At 41.0% G+C, this 20,806-nt stretch overlaps 1 protein-coding gene across 2 annotated transcripts in view; it reads left to right on the top strand.

Moving 5' to 3' along the window:
* The first annotated feature begins 1,162 nt into the window (after positions 1–1,162).
* LOC119743429 (clathrin heavy chain linker domain-containing protein 1-like) overlaps positions 1,163–20,806 on the top strand; it is a 59,690-nt gene continuing 40,046 nt past the window's right edge. For both annotated transcript variants that reach the window (XM_038219832.1, XM_038219838.1), the window contains exons 1-3: positions 1,163–1,347; positions 18,489–18,637; positions 19,429–19,630. In XM_038219832.1, coding sequence (XP_038075760.1) covers positions 1,286–1,347; positions 18,489–18,637; positions 19,429–19,630 — 413 coding nt within the window. In that variant the 5' untranslated portion in view covers positions 1,163–1,285. The remainder of the gene's footprint in view (positions 1,348–18,488; positions 18,638–19,428; positions 19,631–20,806) is intronic.

Genomic DNA, 20,806 nt, shown 5'->3' on the forward strand with positions numbered 1-20,806 from the left:
ATAACTACAATACACTCACATCAAATAACCAGAGCCTCAAAATACAAGCACACTATCAGAAAGAAAGAAAGAAAGAAAAAATATTAATGAGAACCATTCCAGACAGTGGTCCGGCACAACCCAACCACTCAATTAATCGTAAAAACTCAAAAGGATCATAGGTTACACTTGTTGCATGAGTTTGAAAGTACCCCTTTACAATGATATCGGTGATTGTAAAAGTAAAGTGTGCTTCCCTTGCCAGGAAGTATGTTAGAATCTGGAAAGGGTCATGTACATTTTTGTCATAATCCCTTCTCTCCCCCCCCCCCCAAAAAAGTACTGGTACCTGTACCTGCCATTTCTAGTTGGGTATATTATAGTATACAAATATTGAATGCTTCGAGTGGAGTAGTAAAACTAGCCTCCCGAGGTGATCCATGGACATTCTATTTTCCCGAGGCGAAGCCGAGGGAAAATAAAATGCTCCATGGATCACCGAGGGAGGCTAGTTTTACTTCACCACGAGATAAAGCATTCAATATTTGTTTTATAACACTTCACCCACAGATTCTGCTTGGTTTTAATATTTTAAATTATTTAAATCTGAACACAGTTGAAATAAACTTCAATTTCAATACAAAATTGGTGGAAAATGTATTTCTCTCTTCCAAACCTCCCCTTCGCGAAATGTTTGAACCCAACTCTGTGGCGCGCTCTCTTTGGAACAAAACGCGCAACACGCTCACCAGCATGCATTTGCACACAAATACCGCGCCGTGGAAATAGTACTTTGGTTGCTAATGGTATTGTACGGTACTTTTGGCCGTGCACAGAAAGATAGCAAAAATAGAAAGTATCATGTGACTCACTCGCGGCCAATCAAGACACAGAATCTGCGGGTGAGGTGTTATAACACCTTCTATTGTTGCACAATCACTTTCTGTCCACAAGGAAAACAACTGAACCTGACATTGTTCCCGTACATTTTAATTTTATTATTTCATATGTGAAGTGTACGTGTATGAAGGAACCAGGTTGCATCTTGCCCATGTATTCCCTTGGCTTTGTCTAAGGGATGATCCAGATTGAATTCTGTCAAATCTATTTGTACAAATAACGTCAAAGTACAAAAAAAAATATTACTAATAATAATAATAAATGATTTTATCTTTTGCAGCTAATTGAGTATTTGCCTGGATATTGTTCTTTGTTCGTGGCAGTCAAAGGAGAATTTGAACGCTGCATACAAACCATCAGACGAGGAAATCAGGAAGCCCTTTATCTTTCGGGAAAAGTCAAATGCATGGCGGCTGAACAAACAACATTGAGTTACTTTGCCAAACGGGTTGACCAGCTGAAGCAAATGTAAGTTGATTTCTAAATACATTTTGAATAATCTTGGTTATCGTCCTCCGAAGTCATGGTTGGCAAAGGAAAAAACTTAATTCTTTGGTTTTGTTTTGCTTTTTTTGGTAAATTGTTAACACTATAATTCCATTACAGAAAACATCTTACCTCTGTTTACCTACATTTGCATATCAGCGCGCATGCGCACAAACATTCGCTGAAAAGAATAGCGCCCAAGCCTCACCCTCTGCGCCCACTACATGTCCCTTAAATTGCCCTGTTACACGCAGACGACTCCTAGTTTTTTTAGCGACGCATAGCGTCAACACGTACAATTTAAACGTACTCGTTGTGCCTGTAAAACCATGGCGGACTTCGCCAAAAATAGTAAAACTGTTACTGTTAGTTCAAGTCATTCTTGTGAAGGAAATTAAATCACCCTCCATGATCCAACACTCCAAGCATGATATTTCAGCCACTACGACCTGGTCTAATCCACGGGTTCCACGGTAGGAAATACCCCGAGAACAGACACTTCTCTCCAGCGAAAGTCACTGCAAGATTCCCGGAAAATCCCGCCACTACGACCGGGTCGCATCCCTGGGTTCGACGGTATGAAATACCCTGGGAACAGGCACTTCTCTCCAGCGTGAGTCACTGCAAGATTCCTGAAAAATCTCACACATTGGACAGTCTACAACAGCACATGCAAGAATCAGAGATTGTCACTCATGTGCTTGCTGGTAGGCGAGGCTTGGCATTCGATACCCATAGGTCCCTCAGTAATTCGACCAGCCCGCCCGGTCACAGAGGCGGGGCACCACCCGACCACCGCCATCTTCATCTAAAATACAAGGAATAAAGTTTGATGTACTTTTATTGTGAACACTGGATTTAAATGAACTGAAATGTTAAATTTTGAGAAACTTAACAAGGTGGGATTTCTTTACACTCTTTGAAGGATTTTGGGGTTCCTTTTTAACTCCGAGACAAAGATTCCATTCTACCGTGGATTTTTCATCCAATGTACGCACCGCCATGGTGTTTTCTCAACATAGACTCCGGTTAATCTAACCAACTGCTCGATCCTCTTTGGACGTTCGGGCCGATTGGATTGTGATTACTTCATTATTCATTGGAGTCGTCTCCGATTTTCGAAATTGCCTTCTGGGTTTTCTCTTTTAATTCCATTTATTCAGTGAATTTGTGATAACAGCCTTTCCATTAGCAGCACTCGACCGGCTAAGGGTAATAGCTTTCAGTTTTTCCATCCTTGACAGTGGGTTGGTCCTCTTGAGCATGTTCATAATACAGGCTCACATGTATCTACGCTCAAGCTACCTTTGGATAGTATGTTGCAACCTGATGCCACTTTTAGTTTGAGATCATTTACAAGATTGTTAAAAAAAAATTTAAAAAAAGTCTTGACTCTCCATAGACTTGTACTCAAACGTTACTGCCGTCTGGATGCTGCATTCTTTCCCTGCTTCTTCCCAATAGATACAATTGTGTTGGGGAATGTCATGAATGAGACTTCCTTCTACAGATTCCTTGATATTCTATCACTTGAATAACTTGCTCAGCTGACCTGTTTATATTCATTAGCCTGTTGGGATGGTTTGTTGATTATTATAATAGACCAAGGATTACTGCCTTACTTTTCAATCCATCTATGACACGGGACCTTCACAGAATATTCCTTTGTCTGGTGCCCTTGCAAGTTACCATGATATCTCTCTACACTGATGCAGTTTTTATTGGAGATTTTATCATTCTGCTTTATTGTTGGAATTGCAGTGGGACTTGTTGCAAATTCTGGCTATATGGCATTCTTGTCTTGGATGAATGTTTCTATTGCATAGTGTCAGGTTAAATGGCAAGACTATGGTGCAGGATTCCATACTTCGAGATAAGTTAATCCTCATCGGTGCTTAGCATGCATTTACATCTTCTACGTCGGTCTCCAACCGGGTCTCAAACCAGCATGATTCTACTGACTGAGATTAATTTCTTCAGCCAGGAGTTTTGTAGACCGGTCTTCTTCTTCATCCTTAGCTTACAGCAGAATCTTGACATATCTTCACTGCTTCGAGTCTTTAGAACAAGTATTTGTCCTACAGAGTCTGGCTAGACGTGGTTTTATGTAACTTCATAAGGGGTTTGTCAGACACTTCTTCAAAGCATTGTCTGGAATTCTTATCTAACTCGGTTCTCCCTGACCACGAGCTTCTGCCTCAACATACACTTGTTTGTTGCTTTAGAGAAGGATATCTTTCCTAAAGGAATGATCTAGATCAGGATACTTCCAACTGGATCGCGTTTCGGCTTACTTCACCTTTTTTTCTCAGTCGGTAGCAGTCTGACATACGGCGACTCATTATCAAACTTTGACATGCAGCAAAAGAATTCAGATGAAAATGCTTTCTACTTCCCTCCAGTCTCTGAAGACAGGTTGGTTTGCTGCTTCCATCAATCATTGGGATACTAATACCCATACGTGGATCATCAGAAGTTGGAGTTCCGCATACCTACAGGGTTTCGCTACAGACCTTTTGGATTTTCACAGCTCCTTTGGATCTTTATAAGAATCACTGTTGTTGTGGAAACATTCTTTTTACAGCAAAACAGATCAATTTGCTCTTGTACTTAGATGATAAGCTATAACAGACCTTACATGTATCTCCAGTATAGCCTTTAACAACAGTCTGCCTAACTCGCACTTGATGTTGTTTGCCATCTTCAGTATCAAGCTCCTTCACGACAGTTGACCTACCTTGAAACATTTCCAACTTTGTTTCAGGCATTACTGGGGAACGTTAGACACAACGTGATGGCATCAGAACCTTCTGGCATCTTGATGATAGACCTAGTTCCCTGGTGCATGACACACAGGCGCTCTGAGCAGCCTTTCCTTGTCTTCCCATCTAGGCTAAGATTCATCTCCAAAGGGATTCCAGTTACCCATCTTAGCTATGACTTACTGCACTGATGGCCTTTTCAGGACAATGTACTGGGTAACTACATCTTCTACCATCGCAATGGGTACCTCGGACAGGGTTTCAGATTCCATCTGGATGGTTAGTACCAAGCACTTGGCCAACTAAAGAGAGCCATTTGCATTCCTTCAACCAGAGCTATTGACAGTGCTCAAGGCCTTGCATTTGCTCATATCCAAAGTCCTAATCAAGCTTGTCTTGGTCCAGATGGACAATTCCACAGTTCAGATGTAGTGTACTACATGCTTTGTCCGGGGAACTCACTCTTTCTGCCTGGCTGCCCACTTCAGAGCCACCCAGTTGGCTGTTCCTTCTAACGTTCCACCTGGCCAGAAAGAAGGTATTGAATTCACTTCAACAGAATAATTTCTTCTCCGATCAGTATTCAGATAAAGGTCCTCAACATTCTCAGAATGCTACCGTTACTTGCACCTATCTACATGTATTTGCATCCCTTCCAGGCTACCAGCTTCCAACTCCAGCCTTTCGCCAAGTTTATACTCATCCTATGGTCCTCTGGTCTAGAGGAATCCTTCAGCTTCAACGCGACAGGATTCACACATTTGATGGACAGAGTTATGAAAATAATTGTAACACTCATACATGTAGCTCCTTTCTGGCCACAGCAGCCATAATCCCTTTACTCCTGGACCACCTTGGTCTCACAACAATAATTCTACACGCATACACAGCTACATGTACTCTCCATCTTGTACCTGGATGCTTTCATTATCTGAAGCTACAGTCTTTACAGTCAGAAGCAAGTTGATTCCCCATGGGGTATGATAGTAGCTGCCAATCCCAATCTGCATCTGCACCATCATTTGGGATTTCGCTGACAATATTCCACACCAGTTTCAGATATATATCTACTGTCCGGGGTTTCCGACGAGCCATAATTGTAGTCCTCTATCAGGGTTCCAATGATAGATCTTCAGTTTCCTCAAAATCACTCTGATGCACAGCAGGTTTATCAGTTGACCTCCTTCTGTTAAGTACCGGTAGATAGGCCTAGCATCTTGGATCCAAGTACTGTCCAAGTACTGTACTGTCCAAGTACTGTACTGTCCTCACTGGCTGCTGCAGTAGCTTGCCTTAAGAAGGGAATTTCACTAATTTACCAGGTCTTATTAGCCATGGGCACATGACCACATTTACTTTATCCCATAGGTGAAGTTCAACACATGGAATAAATCAACTTATTTCCAGACCAGATATTTCCGGCCAAGTTGACTTCCTCTTCATTAGTAGCAGAGGATATGGTGGTGCCCCATGCGAGCTCTTTAGAACTACATTGCTCGCACTGAGCCTTCAAGAGGCTTCATCATCAAGCAAATGCTCGTACAGTCATCTAGCATCATCTTCAAGCCTCTGTGACCATGATCGCTCGATTGTCGGTGCCACCATAGAGTGCCCTCCCGAAATCGAGGATCAAAATCTCAGGAAACACTCAGCGTGACAACTTCCTGAACTCAACTGCTTGGAACTTCGTTTTCAGATACAGAAAAGGGGACTGCTGGAAGAACCCGTACACATTCTTTAAAAGCACAATCCTCAACAATGAGTTGGGAATGTACAAGTGGAAAATAGGAAAAACAACTTGATATTATTATCTCATGTCACAATTTTGTACCCCTTTAGTGTGGAAATGCCCATATACATATGTGTATATAAATATACCTCTAGTTCTATTAGTTGCTTTATTTTGAAAATTTACTGAAAGAAATGATTTTCATTTGTAACATGTTAAGGGCTCTTAAGCCTGTGCGTTCAGTTCTGCAATGTTTCGCCATTTAGGTAAATTAGGCCAATGTGGCCTATGATCTTCAAAATCCCATGCAAGGGCCAACAGCAGAAAAAGGCCCTTACAAAGTGGATTAAATTTTCCAAAAATGGCACATTTTTATTCAGTCATAATTGACTAGCTTTTGTTAAAAGCAGTGTTAAATGTGACAGGTTTGTGAACCATGAAGGTTGATAGCAAACATGCGAAACAGACTTTATCAGACTTAAAAATATTAATGCAAATTGGGGGAAAATTCATACTTGTATATTGACATGATATGAATTCAACGCCTGTAGATTAAAAACATAATTTGAAAAGAAGGTAAAATATATAAGTATAAAATTCACAACGCATGTGTCAATGGTATATATAGTCGATTTTCGTTAATACGAGCACGGTTTACATGTAGACGAGATTTAGACGGTTTAGACGAGCATATTTTGTCAGTCCCGACCGTCAGTCCCGACCTAAGTGTGCATATTACTATGAGGGAAAAAATGCTTAATACAAGCTTGGATGATACGAGATGACCATTTAGAGGAACATTTTTTGCGGTCTGGCAAGTTCACATCTATTGTTAGATTTTGTCAATCGACTAACCTATTTAGTTTTAATTGGCACCTTGATAATGCATGCCAACTTCAGTGCTACAGTTTTTATGCTAAAGCACACAGTTGTTTGAATTTTCACATGCTACATGAGGGGGCTAAAAACGGAGAATAGTTGCTTGCAGTTCTTGGCTATCAGAGCGATTCTTTATGGTGCTGCCCGAACGAAAAATGCCGACAATGGGTGTTTGTCCTGTGCCATCAAAGGGGAATCTTTAAGTTTACGGCAGCTGTCATGTATGGTCCCGCCCCGAACGCAAGAGCATTTATTGTGCTTGAAAATAAAATCCCTGGAAAAAATGAAGTTACTCTCTCCCCCCCCCCAAAAAAAAATGCACTTACCAAAAGTAGATGAATCAATTTTAGAAAAAAAACAGTCTGCCAAAACCTCAGCTTATTTTATTTTTAAATTAAAAAATTAATAAGGGTGTTTTAAAACTGCATTATTCTTCCACCCATAGTATTGAACGTAACCAGGGCATTAACAATTCAACTTAAACCCAAGCCCTCTACTGTTCTCATTGAAAACAAATTGCTGGTTTCCCCATCAGTACAAGCACACTGATTAATTATTGAAATGCATGTGGAGTGTCCTGCACGTAGAGTACTTGTGAGGACATTTGCATACTTAACTTCAGGAGTACCATTTATAGAAAATAGACACTCCCTTTCAACAGATCATCCGAAATTTTAGAATATTAACATTTGAAAGCAGTTTCAAAACAAAACACTGTAACCTTACCTGTATTCATGGATTGTGGTCAAGTATTTTGGTATGTATAGGTATAGTCACGGTATTAAAAAAAAAAACCGAACAATACCGAATGATGTTGTTGAAATACCGAAGTACCGACAAACTTCGTGTATGGAATTTCAATACCACGGTATTCTCCAAAATGTGGTTTGAATTCCAAGCAACATTTGAAGCAACATTTGTAAGCCTTATATGGTATAAAAGGTGGACACCTGAATAAACCCTCCACGTTTCTGTGATTTCATCTACGATCACCGCCTGCCATTCTGATCGCCAGTACAATCATCCCAGCATAGCTACCATATAGTCAGCAAACCCAAGTGCCGCTTGATGCCCTGGTGTCAAGATATCATCCAATCCTGAAATTTAGTTTAAATCCTCTTGATTATTATTGGTTGATAAATGCGTCTTCGTTCAGCACAAATAATCTCACAAGCCTTTATCAATCTAAAAGCGCTGACTCAAAGAATTTCCACTGGCCTGCTTATATCCATATCGGATGTCAATCACTGACTGGAAGCTCTTCAGAGGAGGAATTTATTTGAAAAACCGTTGTAATTTTATTCCTTGGATGAGTTTATACCTTTTTGACCCAAACGTAATCCCAAGAAAAAGGTCAAACATTTCCCAAAGTGAAATTTACGAAATGCATTTATCGCCCCATGATATAGGAAACTGTGTCTGAAAAATTAGCAATCCACAACCCAGTAAATTCCCAGATGTGCTAATTAATTTTGTTTAATTTTTTAATTAATTAATTAATTTTATTTCTTTCACATAAAGGCAAAAAATAACCAAGCCCATCCATTCAAAGACACCAATTAGACATCAGAATAAGTCACGGGCTAATCATATTTAAAAATCAAAACCCTAAGTGTAGGCCTATTAAATTTGAAACGCCTTCTCAACAAATTCCAGGGGGAAATTTAATACGATTTACATGTTCTTGTAAAGGCGATCTAATACAACTATCATTAAATTTACAGGCCTTTAAGCAAAAGTTCACTGATATACATTGAATACGGGTGTAGCATGAAAACGGGTACAGAGACCCAGAATATATATTCGAGAGGTTAATTTAATGGAATGTACCGGTAATTCTTTTTTCCTTGTTTTTACAGAAAACATGTTAAAACCATTTAAAACCTCATTTCTTAACTCCTAAACATTTACCAAATATATTTTAGGGGGAAATATAAAATGATTTATCCAGTTTTACTTGTAACTAACAAAAGCGATCTTTACCCACGATTGTTGGCTTTAATGGCCATTAAAACAATCACAAATATATCTGGTATACCATGTAGCATGAAAAAAATAATGCCCAAGACTATTATTTCCAAACCCTTTCAGTACAGACACAGAATAAATTCCCGATTTAATGGAAATTAACAATGGAACATTCTTTTTTCAGAAAGTGTAGTAAGGGGACTTTAAAATTTAACTTTTTGATTTCCTAAACATTTTTCCAATATATTTAAGGGAGAAATGTAAGGGAGAAATTTAATACAATTTATTCTCACTTTTCTTATTTGGGAGGGAAAAAAATGAATTGCCCACATACCACAACCATTTAGTTCACGTGTGGAATACAGTATGGACATTATATTCTTAGGTTAAAATGCGAATTAACAAAAAGTTTTTAAAAGACCTTTTCCTTTTTGTGGAGGGGCCATTCAACTTAAAAAACTTTGAAGACGTTTCGAATAAATTCTGGTGATACTACTAAACATATCCTATATCATCCATAAACTAAAATAGAAGACTTTCTGATTCCATTAATTTATCGACCTCAATCTGTAATTAAAAATAAAAGTGAGGCACAATTTTTTTTTTCCTGGTGAGGCCTGCATGGGGTGTCGTCTGGCCAGAGTCTCAATATTCTCTGGAATTTCAGCTATCAATATATTTTTCTCTAGTACGATCTGGGACTGAGTGTTTATTTTCAATATACTGTATATAATAAGTACCAGAATAACAATACAGGCTGCGTTCATATTCAGCCCCTGGAATATCATTTCAAGAGTGATTGACAACCAACCTCATTGGTCAGGTGGACACTGGTGTCTCTCGAGTATAACTTGGGTTCTGCCTGGGACCGCCAAGTCTTTGAGGATGCCACCAGTTTAATTTTTTTCATTGGCATGTTTTTGTGGTTCCGACATTGGCATTGATATTGTGCATTGGCATTGTCACAGTACCGCATGGCTGCCTAGCAACAGTGCTGCCATGGAGACTAATGGGTGGTGCTTGGTACGGAGAGCCATCGGTGTTTTATGTTCAGTGAGGTCAGACTTTAAAGTTTTGCAACCTGCAGAATAAATTGGTTTACTTGTACAAGTTTCCTTGTGTTTGCTGGATCCGTATAAGAGCCTCATCAAAGCGACCCTTTGACGTGGTTTTAATTTAGGTCCAAGGAAACTGGCAGACCTTTTGTTCCTTTTCTTGTTAATTTGAAGAAAAACGAATGCAAAAACAAATGATCTTCCTGAAACCTGTCCAATATTTGTCAACCATAGCACGGCTTCCATCCAAAAATGGTCACGTTGGCATTTTGTCCATCAAATAAAGATGTCACATTATTAGTTCCACTGTCCAATATTCGTCACCCTTGCACGACTTCCGTCCAAAAAAAGTCACATTGGCATTTTGTCCATCCATGAGGATGTCATAGCATCTTGTAAACCATTATAAGGTGCTACATAATGGGTCTCATATTTCTCATAAACTTTATTTACCTTTCTTTAATAATTGACATAATTTCCAGCGCCTTGAGTACCTAATTGTTGGTAGATACGTGCGCTATATAAGACTCCATTTATTATTATTATTATGTTATCTATTTTGCTGTCCAGTATTCGTCACCATACATGTAGCACATGTTCCGTCCTTAAAAAGTTACATTACATTCCGTTATTAATGACTCCATCCAATATTTTGTCACATTAGTACATAGGCCCCTATCTGTTCACAAAACATCACGTTAACAACTGTGATGTCAAAACACAACTGACGATAACACACATTCCATCAAAACAGGATAATGATAACGCGATTATTACTTCGCGCCATAAACTGATCACGCGACCACGTACGGGCCCCAAAGTTCTGTCACGTGTGGCATGTTTCCGTGCCCAGGTCCACATGTACCAGTAGATGTTGATTATTAAAACATTTATTTAGCATTTATAGCAAAAAATATAATCTTGGAATGCTATCGTTACATTTACACCTGAGAAATGTTGTTGACGGAACATGTTTATTAGCTGACTACGTAAAAACAAACCCTAACTTTGTCTTTCTTGCCGTCTTGATCTGATCTAACCTGCTGGCCTTTGTCGAATCTTCCCTCTGAACAGCAGGCCTTTCGGCAAACGCTGCAACCCTGGCAGCCAAGGGCCGAAGGGAGTCCACACATCGAACATACAATGGCAGTACAACATTGTCTTAGATGGTGCAGAAGGGAAGCTGTTGATCCCTGCTCTGCACCTTTAACCGCCATTGGGGACTTTCTAATGGCGCTCTTCTCGCAAGATTATTCCGTGGCAACTATTAGGGGTTATTGCTCGGCTATTGCTGTGATCCATAAGGGATTTACGGATGGTTCAACTGTTTCGACTAGTAATGCACTATCTCACTTCTCAAGGGCATGTTTATCGAGCGGCCCCTGCAACGCCTTCTGGTGCCCTCTTTGGATCTGGGTAGGGTCCTGCAAGTGTTAGCCAAGCCTCCATTTGAGCCACTTTCCAGGGCTTCCCTGATGAACCTGACTGTGAAGACGGTTTTTACCCCTCAGCCGAGAGGCTCGAGGGGTATTGTCATCGCCTAGGGCGTCCGTCCGTATGTCCGTTCTGACCATACCACCCTTGTGGGGTGATGTTCCTTTCAGGACACATCACCCCACTTTTTTCACAATAGAAAAACATCACCCCAGAAGGGAATCTTTAGAAAAAGGGATAATGGGAACACAATGCTATCACCCCACAATTCCGTCTGGCTGGAACGTCCGTCCGTCCGGGTAGCTTGGTTTCCGGATGATAACTTGAGTTAGAAATGTTGTTTGGGGTTGTAACTTCGGTAGGGGGTTGCCCTTGGGAGTAGACAAGTTGGGATTGGTTTTGAGGTCAAAAGGTCAAAGGTCAAGGTCACCGTGGTGAGTTAAAGGTAAATGGTTTCCGGATGATAACTTGAGTTAGAAATGAGATTTTGGTGTGTAACTTTGGTAGAGGGTTGCCCTTGGGAGTAGGCAAGTTGAGATTGGTTTTGGGGTCAAAGGTCAAAGGTCAAGGTCACCATGGTGAGTTAAAGGTAAATGGTTTCCGGATGATAACTTGAGTAAGAAATGATATTTTGGTGTTTGACTTAGGTAGGGGGTTGCCCTTGGGTACAGGCAAGCTGGGATTTGTTTTGGGGTCTAAAGGTCAAAGGTCAAGGTGGTGAGTTCAATTTAAATGGTTCCGAATGATAACTTGAGTTAGAAATGAAATTTTGGTGTTTGACTTTGGTAGGGGGTTTTCCATCGGTATAGGCATGTTGGGACTGGTTCTGGGGTCAAAGACCAAAGGTCAAGGTCACCATGTTGAGTTAAAGGTTAATGGTTTCTGGATGATAATTTGACTCTGGCTGAGGGGTTTCAACAGCAACGCTGTTATTTTTCTTCTAGCTGCGGCCACAGCCAGAAGGCGAAGTGAGCTCCATGCTCTTACAATTGCTGATGGACACATCAGATGGGAGCCACATGGTCATGATGGTGTCCGACTGATACCTAGCCAACGTTTCCTGACCAAGAACCAGTCATCCTCGGTTCCCCCCCCCCCCCCCCCCCCTGGACATCTTCGTTCCGCAGATAAAGACTGTTTGACAGTTGTGGAAGACAAGTTTTGGTGCCCTGTTCGGGCGCTTAAATGGTACCTTGCTCACACCAAAACTCTCCGAGGTACCATTTGCCAGCTGTTTATTAAAACTACATCGCCTCACAGATCAGCCACCCGGGATACTATTTCTCGTTGGGTGGTTAGGGCCATTCAAACGTCTATCTCAGACTGGCCAACTAAATCAACTGGTCCGGACCATGAAACTCGGGCTACTGCAACGTCTTGGGCCTTTCTCAAAGGGGTTCCCATGCATGAGATATTGCAAGCAGCGGCCTGAAAGACAGCTTCCACTTTTGTCTCATGCTACCTCAAAGATGTCTTGCAGACTGAGGGGCAGATGGGCCGTGTGGTCATCACAACTTTGATGCCCTCGACTTACGAGAAAGACCATGATGATGGGGTAGACCCAACCGGCCAAGGGAGACACCGGAGTGATGGAATGATCCCTATCAGACAGTAACCCCCTTCTTTTTCGGTGAGTTACCATGTCACTTACATTGTATTCACATATCAGTTTACATGTACAGGTTTCTAATGGTGTGTATGATGGGCCGATGCTTTCGGTGTTTTTTCACTGCTATTTTGAGGTTCCCATGAAAATCTCGCCTATACCCTCCTCCTTTCAGTGCTAATCTATGCATATGTAGGAATTAGCAGGTAAGAGAGGGCCCGAAGTGGACTACCACAAGTCTGAAGGGATTTGGTAGTCCATGAGGGGCCGATACTTACCTGCTAATTCTCCCTCCCTCCTACCCCACATTGGGCGTGGGATTTCTTGTTTTTACGCTTTCAGAAAAGAGGATGATATGCCGCTTTGCATCATGGGTATCGGGTATTGGCCCAGAGGGCGCTGTGGTAGACGTAAAATCTAGCGGGTATGGCCTGCGGCCTATAAGGAATAATGCATATATGTAGGAATTAGCAGGTAAGTATCGGCCCCTCGTGGACTACCAAATCCCTTTAGATTTGGGGTATTCTGTGTATTTTGTCTTCATCCACAGCCACACCCTCTGGCCCAACCACATTCCCCAGGTAGGACACATGTTCACTAAATAAGTGACACTTTGAGCCCTTCACCTTTAATCTAAACTGAGCAAGCCTAGAGAAAACCCTGTCCAACCTGTCGATATGTTCTTGAACAGTAGACGAAAATACCAAAATATCATCAAGATAAATCAGTAACTCACACTGGTTCATGTTCCCGAGACACATCTCCATGACCCTCTGAAAGGTTCTTGGTGCATTTACTAGCCCGAAAGGCATTCTGTGGTATTCGTACAAGCCAAAGGGGACCCGAAACGCAGTTTTATTGACAAAGTCAGGGCCCATCGCCATCCGATGATGTGCAAGATTCAAAGATAAAAAATACTTAGCCCCCCGGAGTGCCTCCAGTGACTCCTCAATTGAGGCAAAGGAAAGGAGTCACGCACCGTTTTGGCATTCAGCGGCCTGTAATCGACACAAATCCTTAAGGACCCATCGTTCTTTTGTACAAGCACTATAGGGCTCGCATATGGACTACTACTCTTTTGCACAATGCCCTGGTCCAGGAATTTTTCAATTAACTCCCTAACTTCTTTAAGTGGTGTGGAGGGATACGCCGATACAGTTGGTTAATCAGATGGTCATCGGTTGTCCGAAATTTGTGAGGGACTTGGTCACAAAACCCAAGGTCCAGTGGATCTTTTGAAAACACTGAGTCATGTTTCATCAAATGCACTATTTGATCCCGATCCTCTCTGCTCTATTCTATACCCAAGTCAAGACTTAACCCAATGGGTAACTACTCCGAACCATCCTCGAAAATGTACAACTTGCCTTTCGGCAATGACTCCCCATCACTTTTTTCAACATCATGGTCCACAGGTTTGCCTAAATCAGTCTGGGCCAACTCCTGATACCCAAAGATTCACAAAGGATATTACTCACTGAAACATGAATCCCATCTGACCCTTCCTTATGTTCAACATTGGGCCTGGTTGCGATCTTTGTGATGCTGGCAAGTTTAAAGTGTGAGGGTATTTCAAGTACATGGGCTCCCACATTTGCCACCAACACATTGACCACCAACACATGGACCATTCTACCCCTGGTTATCTCACATGAATCATAAACCTTAAAGTTGGCACCCAAAGTACATGTACCAGAGTCAGATTGTTCCCCTGTACTACTACTGAACCCTATTTCGTTCACGCCAGGCAGACCCTCAACCAAAACCGTACACCCTTCTAAGGTGCCAGTCGGTGCTCTTAAGTAACATGGTATGTTGCGCACCTCTCTTGGCAATATCATGGTTGGGTTTCTGCCTGTACGCGCAGCAACTGGTCCCTTGCCAGATGTCTCCTTGACTATATTTTCAGTTTTAGTTTGGTCCAATCCCCTTGAAAGCCCATACCATTGTAATGCCAATGACCATGCACTAGCATCTTCATGCTTAGGTTCTATAGTAAGATCTTTCAGTAAGTGCAGTACGTTGCATCCAAGCAACACTGGACAAGGTCTATGTTTTGGGTCAGCCTCCACAGAATCCTTCACTGCTAAAAAATGGCCTACAACTGTGTAGTTGTAAATACTCAAAGGAACTTTAACATACCCCTCAATTGGTGGTTCAATGCAACTTGCTCCGAATACCAGCAAATGCCTTCCTATCTGTTTCAACCCGACCATCTTTTTAGCTAGATTCTCCCTGTAGAAAGATGCAGAAATTTGAGATGCCTCTGCTCCGGTGTCAAGTACACATGTGGTTTTGACACCTGCCAAAGTCACACAAGCCTTTGGGCTTTCTCGTACCAACTTAGAGAGCACCTCATCAATGGAAGACTCTGACTGCATCCTTCCACATTGGGAATCTCCTTTTTGTGATGCCTTTTTGACCTTGTCCTCCACCACTCGGCCTACAGTGGAGCGTGGGGGTTTAGCCCCTCCCCTACTACTTTACCCTGCACATTACTACTTACATGTAGCTCTTGTTTGCGTGATGGCTGAGCTGTTGTCGCTACCTCCTTAGCTATTCTGCGCTTGCAATGAGCCTTGATATGCCGTGGTTGTTTACAGTAAAAACAAACCACAGGTGGTCTGTTCCCGGCAGTATCCGATACCCATGGAATTTTCGCATCTTGCCCTACATGTACACGTTTCAACAATGTATCCAACTTTTCCTGTTGCTTTAACAACATACCCTGTTGTGACTGGAGACATCGCAACAGCTGTTGTGCTAACACCTGCTGCAACTGGCCATTACCCCAACTAACTGAAAATTAATTGACCTTGACCCCCTGTGTACTATCTTCAGGTGATACACCTTCAGCTGACACCTGATACACTTGACCCTGTTTGGAGGTGACCCCCCTTCCATATCACAGAAAAGTTCCCATGCTGCATTGCGCATCTCACTGAAACTTTGGGAAGGATTGGCTAACTCAAGCCTGCGCAGCTCCAGCCTAACGGATTCAATTCTAGCACCAGCGACAAACTGGCTGATTAATACCCTGTCGCGACTTTAAGGATTCGGTCATGGAGTCGCATAAGCGATCTAGAAAAATCCATCGGTGACTCTTCCTCCCTTTGGATGTGCTCATACAGGGCTTTTTGAAGAAACTGAACAGTCTCGTCCGCACCAAAACTCCTCTTAAGCAGTTTCGTTAGGGAAGCAATATTGTTTTTAATTTAATCCCCATGGCACTTAATCTCCTCCCTTGCTCATCCTCCGGGATACTGCATTGCTGAATGTACACATCTACTTCATTTAACCATTCTATTATAGTGGGGTCCCCTGCCCTTGTTGGTTTACCCACAAACTTTGAAAGCTTGATTGGGCGCTGTGATATAGCCCGAGGCTTATCCTACTTTTGGGCATTTGTCAGCCCTGTCACCAACTTGGTTATAAAATCTATTTCTGAGTTAGCCATAATATTTGTTTAAGTGCCAAAAAAGCCTCAAGCACTCCCAATCAAACATTCATAATTTGGGACACACTGCTGCATGTGTACAGGTAAATGAGATAATGAGCAAACTACATGTATTAGGCAGCTGACATCAAACACACCTCGACAATATATAACAACTGGGTATTTTTTTCAATGCAAACCTTAATGAAATTGTAGCCTACTGTTCAAAATACAATTAAAAGTGGGAGTTCATTAGTCAGTCCTGCCTAAGTTACAATACCATGAGCTGTTTCACCAGTCGATCCAGGCCGAAAACTTGTCAATCCTCGATGTGCTGTCCTTGCATGAAGTCCATGTAGGCCTACACCAGTTCATCCACCACAGCGTTGAACCGTCACTCCATACAGGTGTAGCAGACTTGACTGTTGCCCTCTCGAGCTCCCCACACCACAGTAGGCCCAGACCAAGCGAGTTTCGAAGCTTCACGCCTCCGTTGTCCCCTGGCATCACAGCAGCATGCCTACACCCTAACAAAACTGGAACGAAAACATACACACAGACTCTTCTCATCTGATTTACTTGTTGAGCCGATTTATTCTGCTTTCACCTCCATTCAAAGTTCCACTGTCTACCGAAAATCATGCCTAAACTTGTGTCTCCACATATTATCATGCAACTCATTTTTCCTTTCACGTACTCTTTTCCCGCGCCTCAAATGTATACATTGTCATCATTTATTATCTTGCGTATGACCCTGGTGACCTCGGCGGGTCTGCCCAGATGCGGTTACTTTTAATAGGTCTTATCTGACGCCCTCTAATGATCGCAATAAGGAAAAATACATGGCCTGACAAAAACGATCATTTCACTACAATAATATCTTTCTCTTTGTTGCTAATGTTTTCTGCAAACTCAAGGGCCTTCAGGAGAAGCTTTTCTGTTATTGAGGGGTAGAACTCCACAATGTCGAAATTTTTGAAGCTCGATTCTTGCTTGTTTAGGATTTTCTTGTGCCAGTCCAGTATGGCCTCAGTGCTTTTCCACAGGTTGAATTCCGTCGCGTTTATGACTGTACCGACAATTCTGTGGAGGATCACCTTACTTATATGTCCTATCTCTGATTTTGTTGGGCTGATTAGTCGACGTGATGATTTGTTATTGAAGTTTTCCTTGTGGTCCTTCAAAGTAATGAAGACTTCCCTCTCGGCCAATTTATCTATGCGGTTGCCCAGTCAGACTTTTAGCCTATGTGGTCGCCCAGTGCAAGGCTTTTATAAGATATATGTATGACAGGAAGTAAAAGATTTATTACAGTGCTCGACGGAAAATTACTCCCGAGTTTTCGGTGCAGTCCACCTTCTTCAGGGGACTATGGCATGTTGTCTGGTAGAACAAACGCAGTTAAGTCCACGCTCATTCCGTCAGGTTGGAGCATACCAAGTTGGAACATCACATCAACTTCGCACGTGATTTCCCATCAAATCGGAGAAGATCACAAGTTTGTCCTGTAGTTCATTCAGTACTGAAATCTGTTACTTTTCTGTTCTAACCATTCTTGAATCAGTCAAATCAACTGGTCAAGCTGGCTAAGCTGCTGTGCTAATGTATAGGCCCTAGACCTGCAAACATTGTGTCAAAAACAAAGCCAGGTTCCAGATTTAAAAAAAAACCAACACTTGAACTGTTTACATCGCTTGAACTGTTTACAAAATGCCACATTGCTAAACTGTTGCACGAAATGCAAGGAATTTTACCAAAATACAGGATAAAAATCGCGTTTTAGATCTCACTTGTTTCATGAAATCTGTCCAGGAAGTGGTGAAAAAAAACTGAGTTCATTGCATTGGCATGTTCTCTGTCGTGAGGCTGTACTGTTTTGATCACAACTTCTGAACGAGGCTAAGATGGCCGCTGAAGTGTAATCTTATGTATTGGGAAAGCATTATTCCAACTTGGGCATGAGAAATTGGGTCAAGGATATTTCTGGTGCAGGAATGGGTATATTTTGAGCTTAAACAACATATTTCCCCAAAGGAAAAATATGGAGGATTTTTTTTCTGTTTGTTAATGGCAACCATTGAAAGGTTTTTGAGTAAAAAGGAATTGGCTTTTACTAAAATGTCAGGGTAGGGCACTTAAATTTCACTGCTTACTGGACTACATGTACAAGTGTACGTATACAAGACTTACCGGTAGACTGCAGGAATTTTGACTTCTTAAATCTAAAATGAAATAGCATTGTGTTTTATTTCAGATTACATGTGATAGAGTCCAACAACAAGCAGCTAAATCATGAAAAAAAGAACATTCTGGAAAAGCAAGGAAGTCATCTTCCAGATGCACAGCAGAAAGTGGTGACAGTGGAGGCAAATAAGACAGATACACCTAAAAGACTTCTGCCTGGTAACTGTTTAATTATCACAGTGCATTAATTAATTAACTACTTATTAGGCCAACCCTACCTACTCTATTTTCAAATGCAATGTAATCGGAAGCAGAAGTTGTTATTGCTTTCTTTGCCTTACTAGTAGGAGGGAATTTTTTACAACATAGATGAAATTTTTTCGATTTTAATCAGGATTCCGACTTTTAAAATTCTTTCCAAAGGTCATATTTTTCCGTGGAAGATCCAATTAAAAAAATTCAACAAATTTGATAAAAACAGCAGATACCGTTATGTACTACAAGCATATACCAGTCGTCAATACACAGTTTGTATGGTAGGAACACATAAGAAAGATCTTAGTATGGCACGGTAGGTTATGGCTTGAAATTAGTTTAAGCACTAACCCATAACGTATTTGAAATTATAGTTTCCCATGCTTCCACATATTGCATTATTTTCTGAGGTTTCAGAAGAAATGGACGATAACACCAAGTGTAGGTTAGATGACTGCCTTGCACCCCAGCCTATTTTCAAACATTTTTGCCTTGAAACTGCCAGTTTCATCTCTGGATTTAACAGTTGAAATTAAAAACTAGATTTATGTTCATGGACAAGCACATGGCTGTTTCAGCATTTTTGTATTGCATTTTATGTCATGTTCAAAACTGATAGGACATGTACATGAATAGGCTGAATTCTATTTCAGACATCAACAATGATGTTTGAAACCATCTCAATAATAAATTGATTCTCATCTTTTTCTCTGAAGATGCAATTATGATATTTTTTGTTTTTGCTTTCTCAACAGGATTAATGATTGGGGAATCGATTGATGTTGCACATCTGTACAAACTCAGTTCCAGCTTTGCCCAGCAATTTAAGGACCTTCATCAGTCTAAAAAGAATTGTTACGCAACAAGAGAACAAAAAGATAAATTGAAAATGCAGCTGTCTACTAAGACCAAAGCAAAAGATCATGTCACAGAGAAAAATTTGCAGCTGAAAGCAAGGTTTGTCATATATATTTGTGTCAACTAAACTGGTTTTTCAAGTTGTAAACAAACATTCGATGATGTCATCATATCTAAATGACCCCTCCCACCAAAATAACCGGAAAAAAAACAGCTTTTTTTCCCCATAAAAATTCGTGAAAAAATTGAAACCACCCTCCCCCCGCTATTCTGTGATAAAGTGTTAATAATCGTCGAATTTGAACAGCGCCCCAATTAAAAGTATGGTTTGAACACCCTCCCCCCCCCACCCACCACCCCCTCTTAGTGGGTTATGAATGGCATATTTTGTGGGCTTTTTTTGTGTTCTGTTTCATTTTTTTTTTCATATATATTACCTTTCTCTGCTTATGATGGAAAATAATATACACATCTGTACTATGGCAAATATTTGTAATGATCACAGCTTTTTATGCCCCACCAGCGAAGCTGCTGAAGGGGCGTACTGTGTTTGCCTTATACTTCCGTGTGTACATGAATTTGTTTATGCATTCAATAGGGGATGTTGAACAATATTATACAAATAATGAATGTTTGTGAGTGCAATGGTTAGAATGATTTCATGAGGTGACAGATGAAATGTTCCATTCCACGAGGCGAAGCCGAGTGGAATGGGACATTTCATCTGTCACCGAATGAAATTATTCTTTCCATTGCACGAACGTGAAACATTCATTACTTGTTTTATATAACACCTGAATAAATCCTCGTCATCTGATTGGTTGACTTTTAATAGCCAATTTATTCAAGTTAACAACTGTTTAAAAGTTCGACAAGTTCAGAGCTATCATATTCAATTTATGCAAACTGTTCAACAGGTTGAGAACTACCATATTCATTTCATCTTGATTTAAAACTGTTCCACAAGTGTAGAACTCAAACAGTTCAACAATTCAGAACTTTTATTACCAATTTATGCAAGGCAACTTAAAAGCTGTTCCACAAGTTCAGAACTTGAACAGTGCAACAAGTTCAGAACTTTTATATCCAATTTATGCAAGTTAAAAGATGTTCCGCAGCGCCACCACTGGCAGCAGTCAAACCGTGCAATGGAGCTCATCAATACTGAGTATTGGCAATACTATGTGATGATATCTGAGGAAAAGGAAATGCGCGCAACTTTAGGGTATAATGGTAGCCATTTTTTATCTTTATTATGTCCTGATAATCTTCAAG

Source organism: Patiria miniata, unplaced genomic scaffold, assembly GCF_015706575.1.
Source record: "Patiria miniata isolate m_02_andy unplaced genomic scaffold, ASM1570657v1 HiC_scaffold_11, whole genome shotgun sequence".
Classification (NCBI taxonomy): Eukaryota; Metazoa; Echinodermata; class Asteroidea; order Valvatida; family Asterinidae; genus Patiria; species Patiria miniata.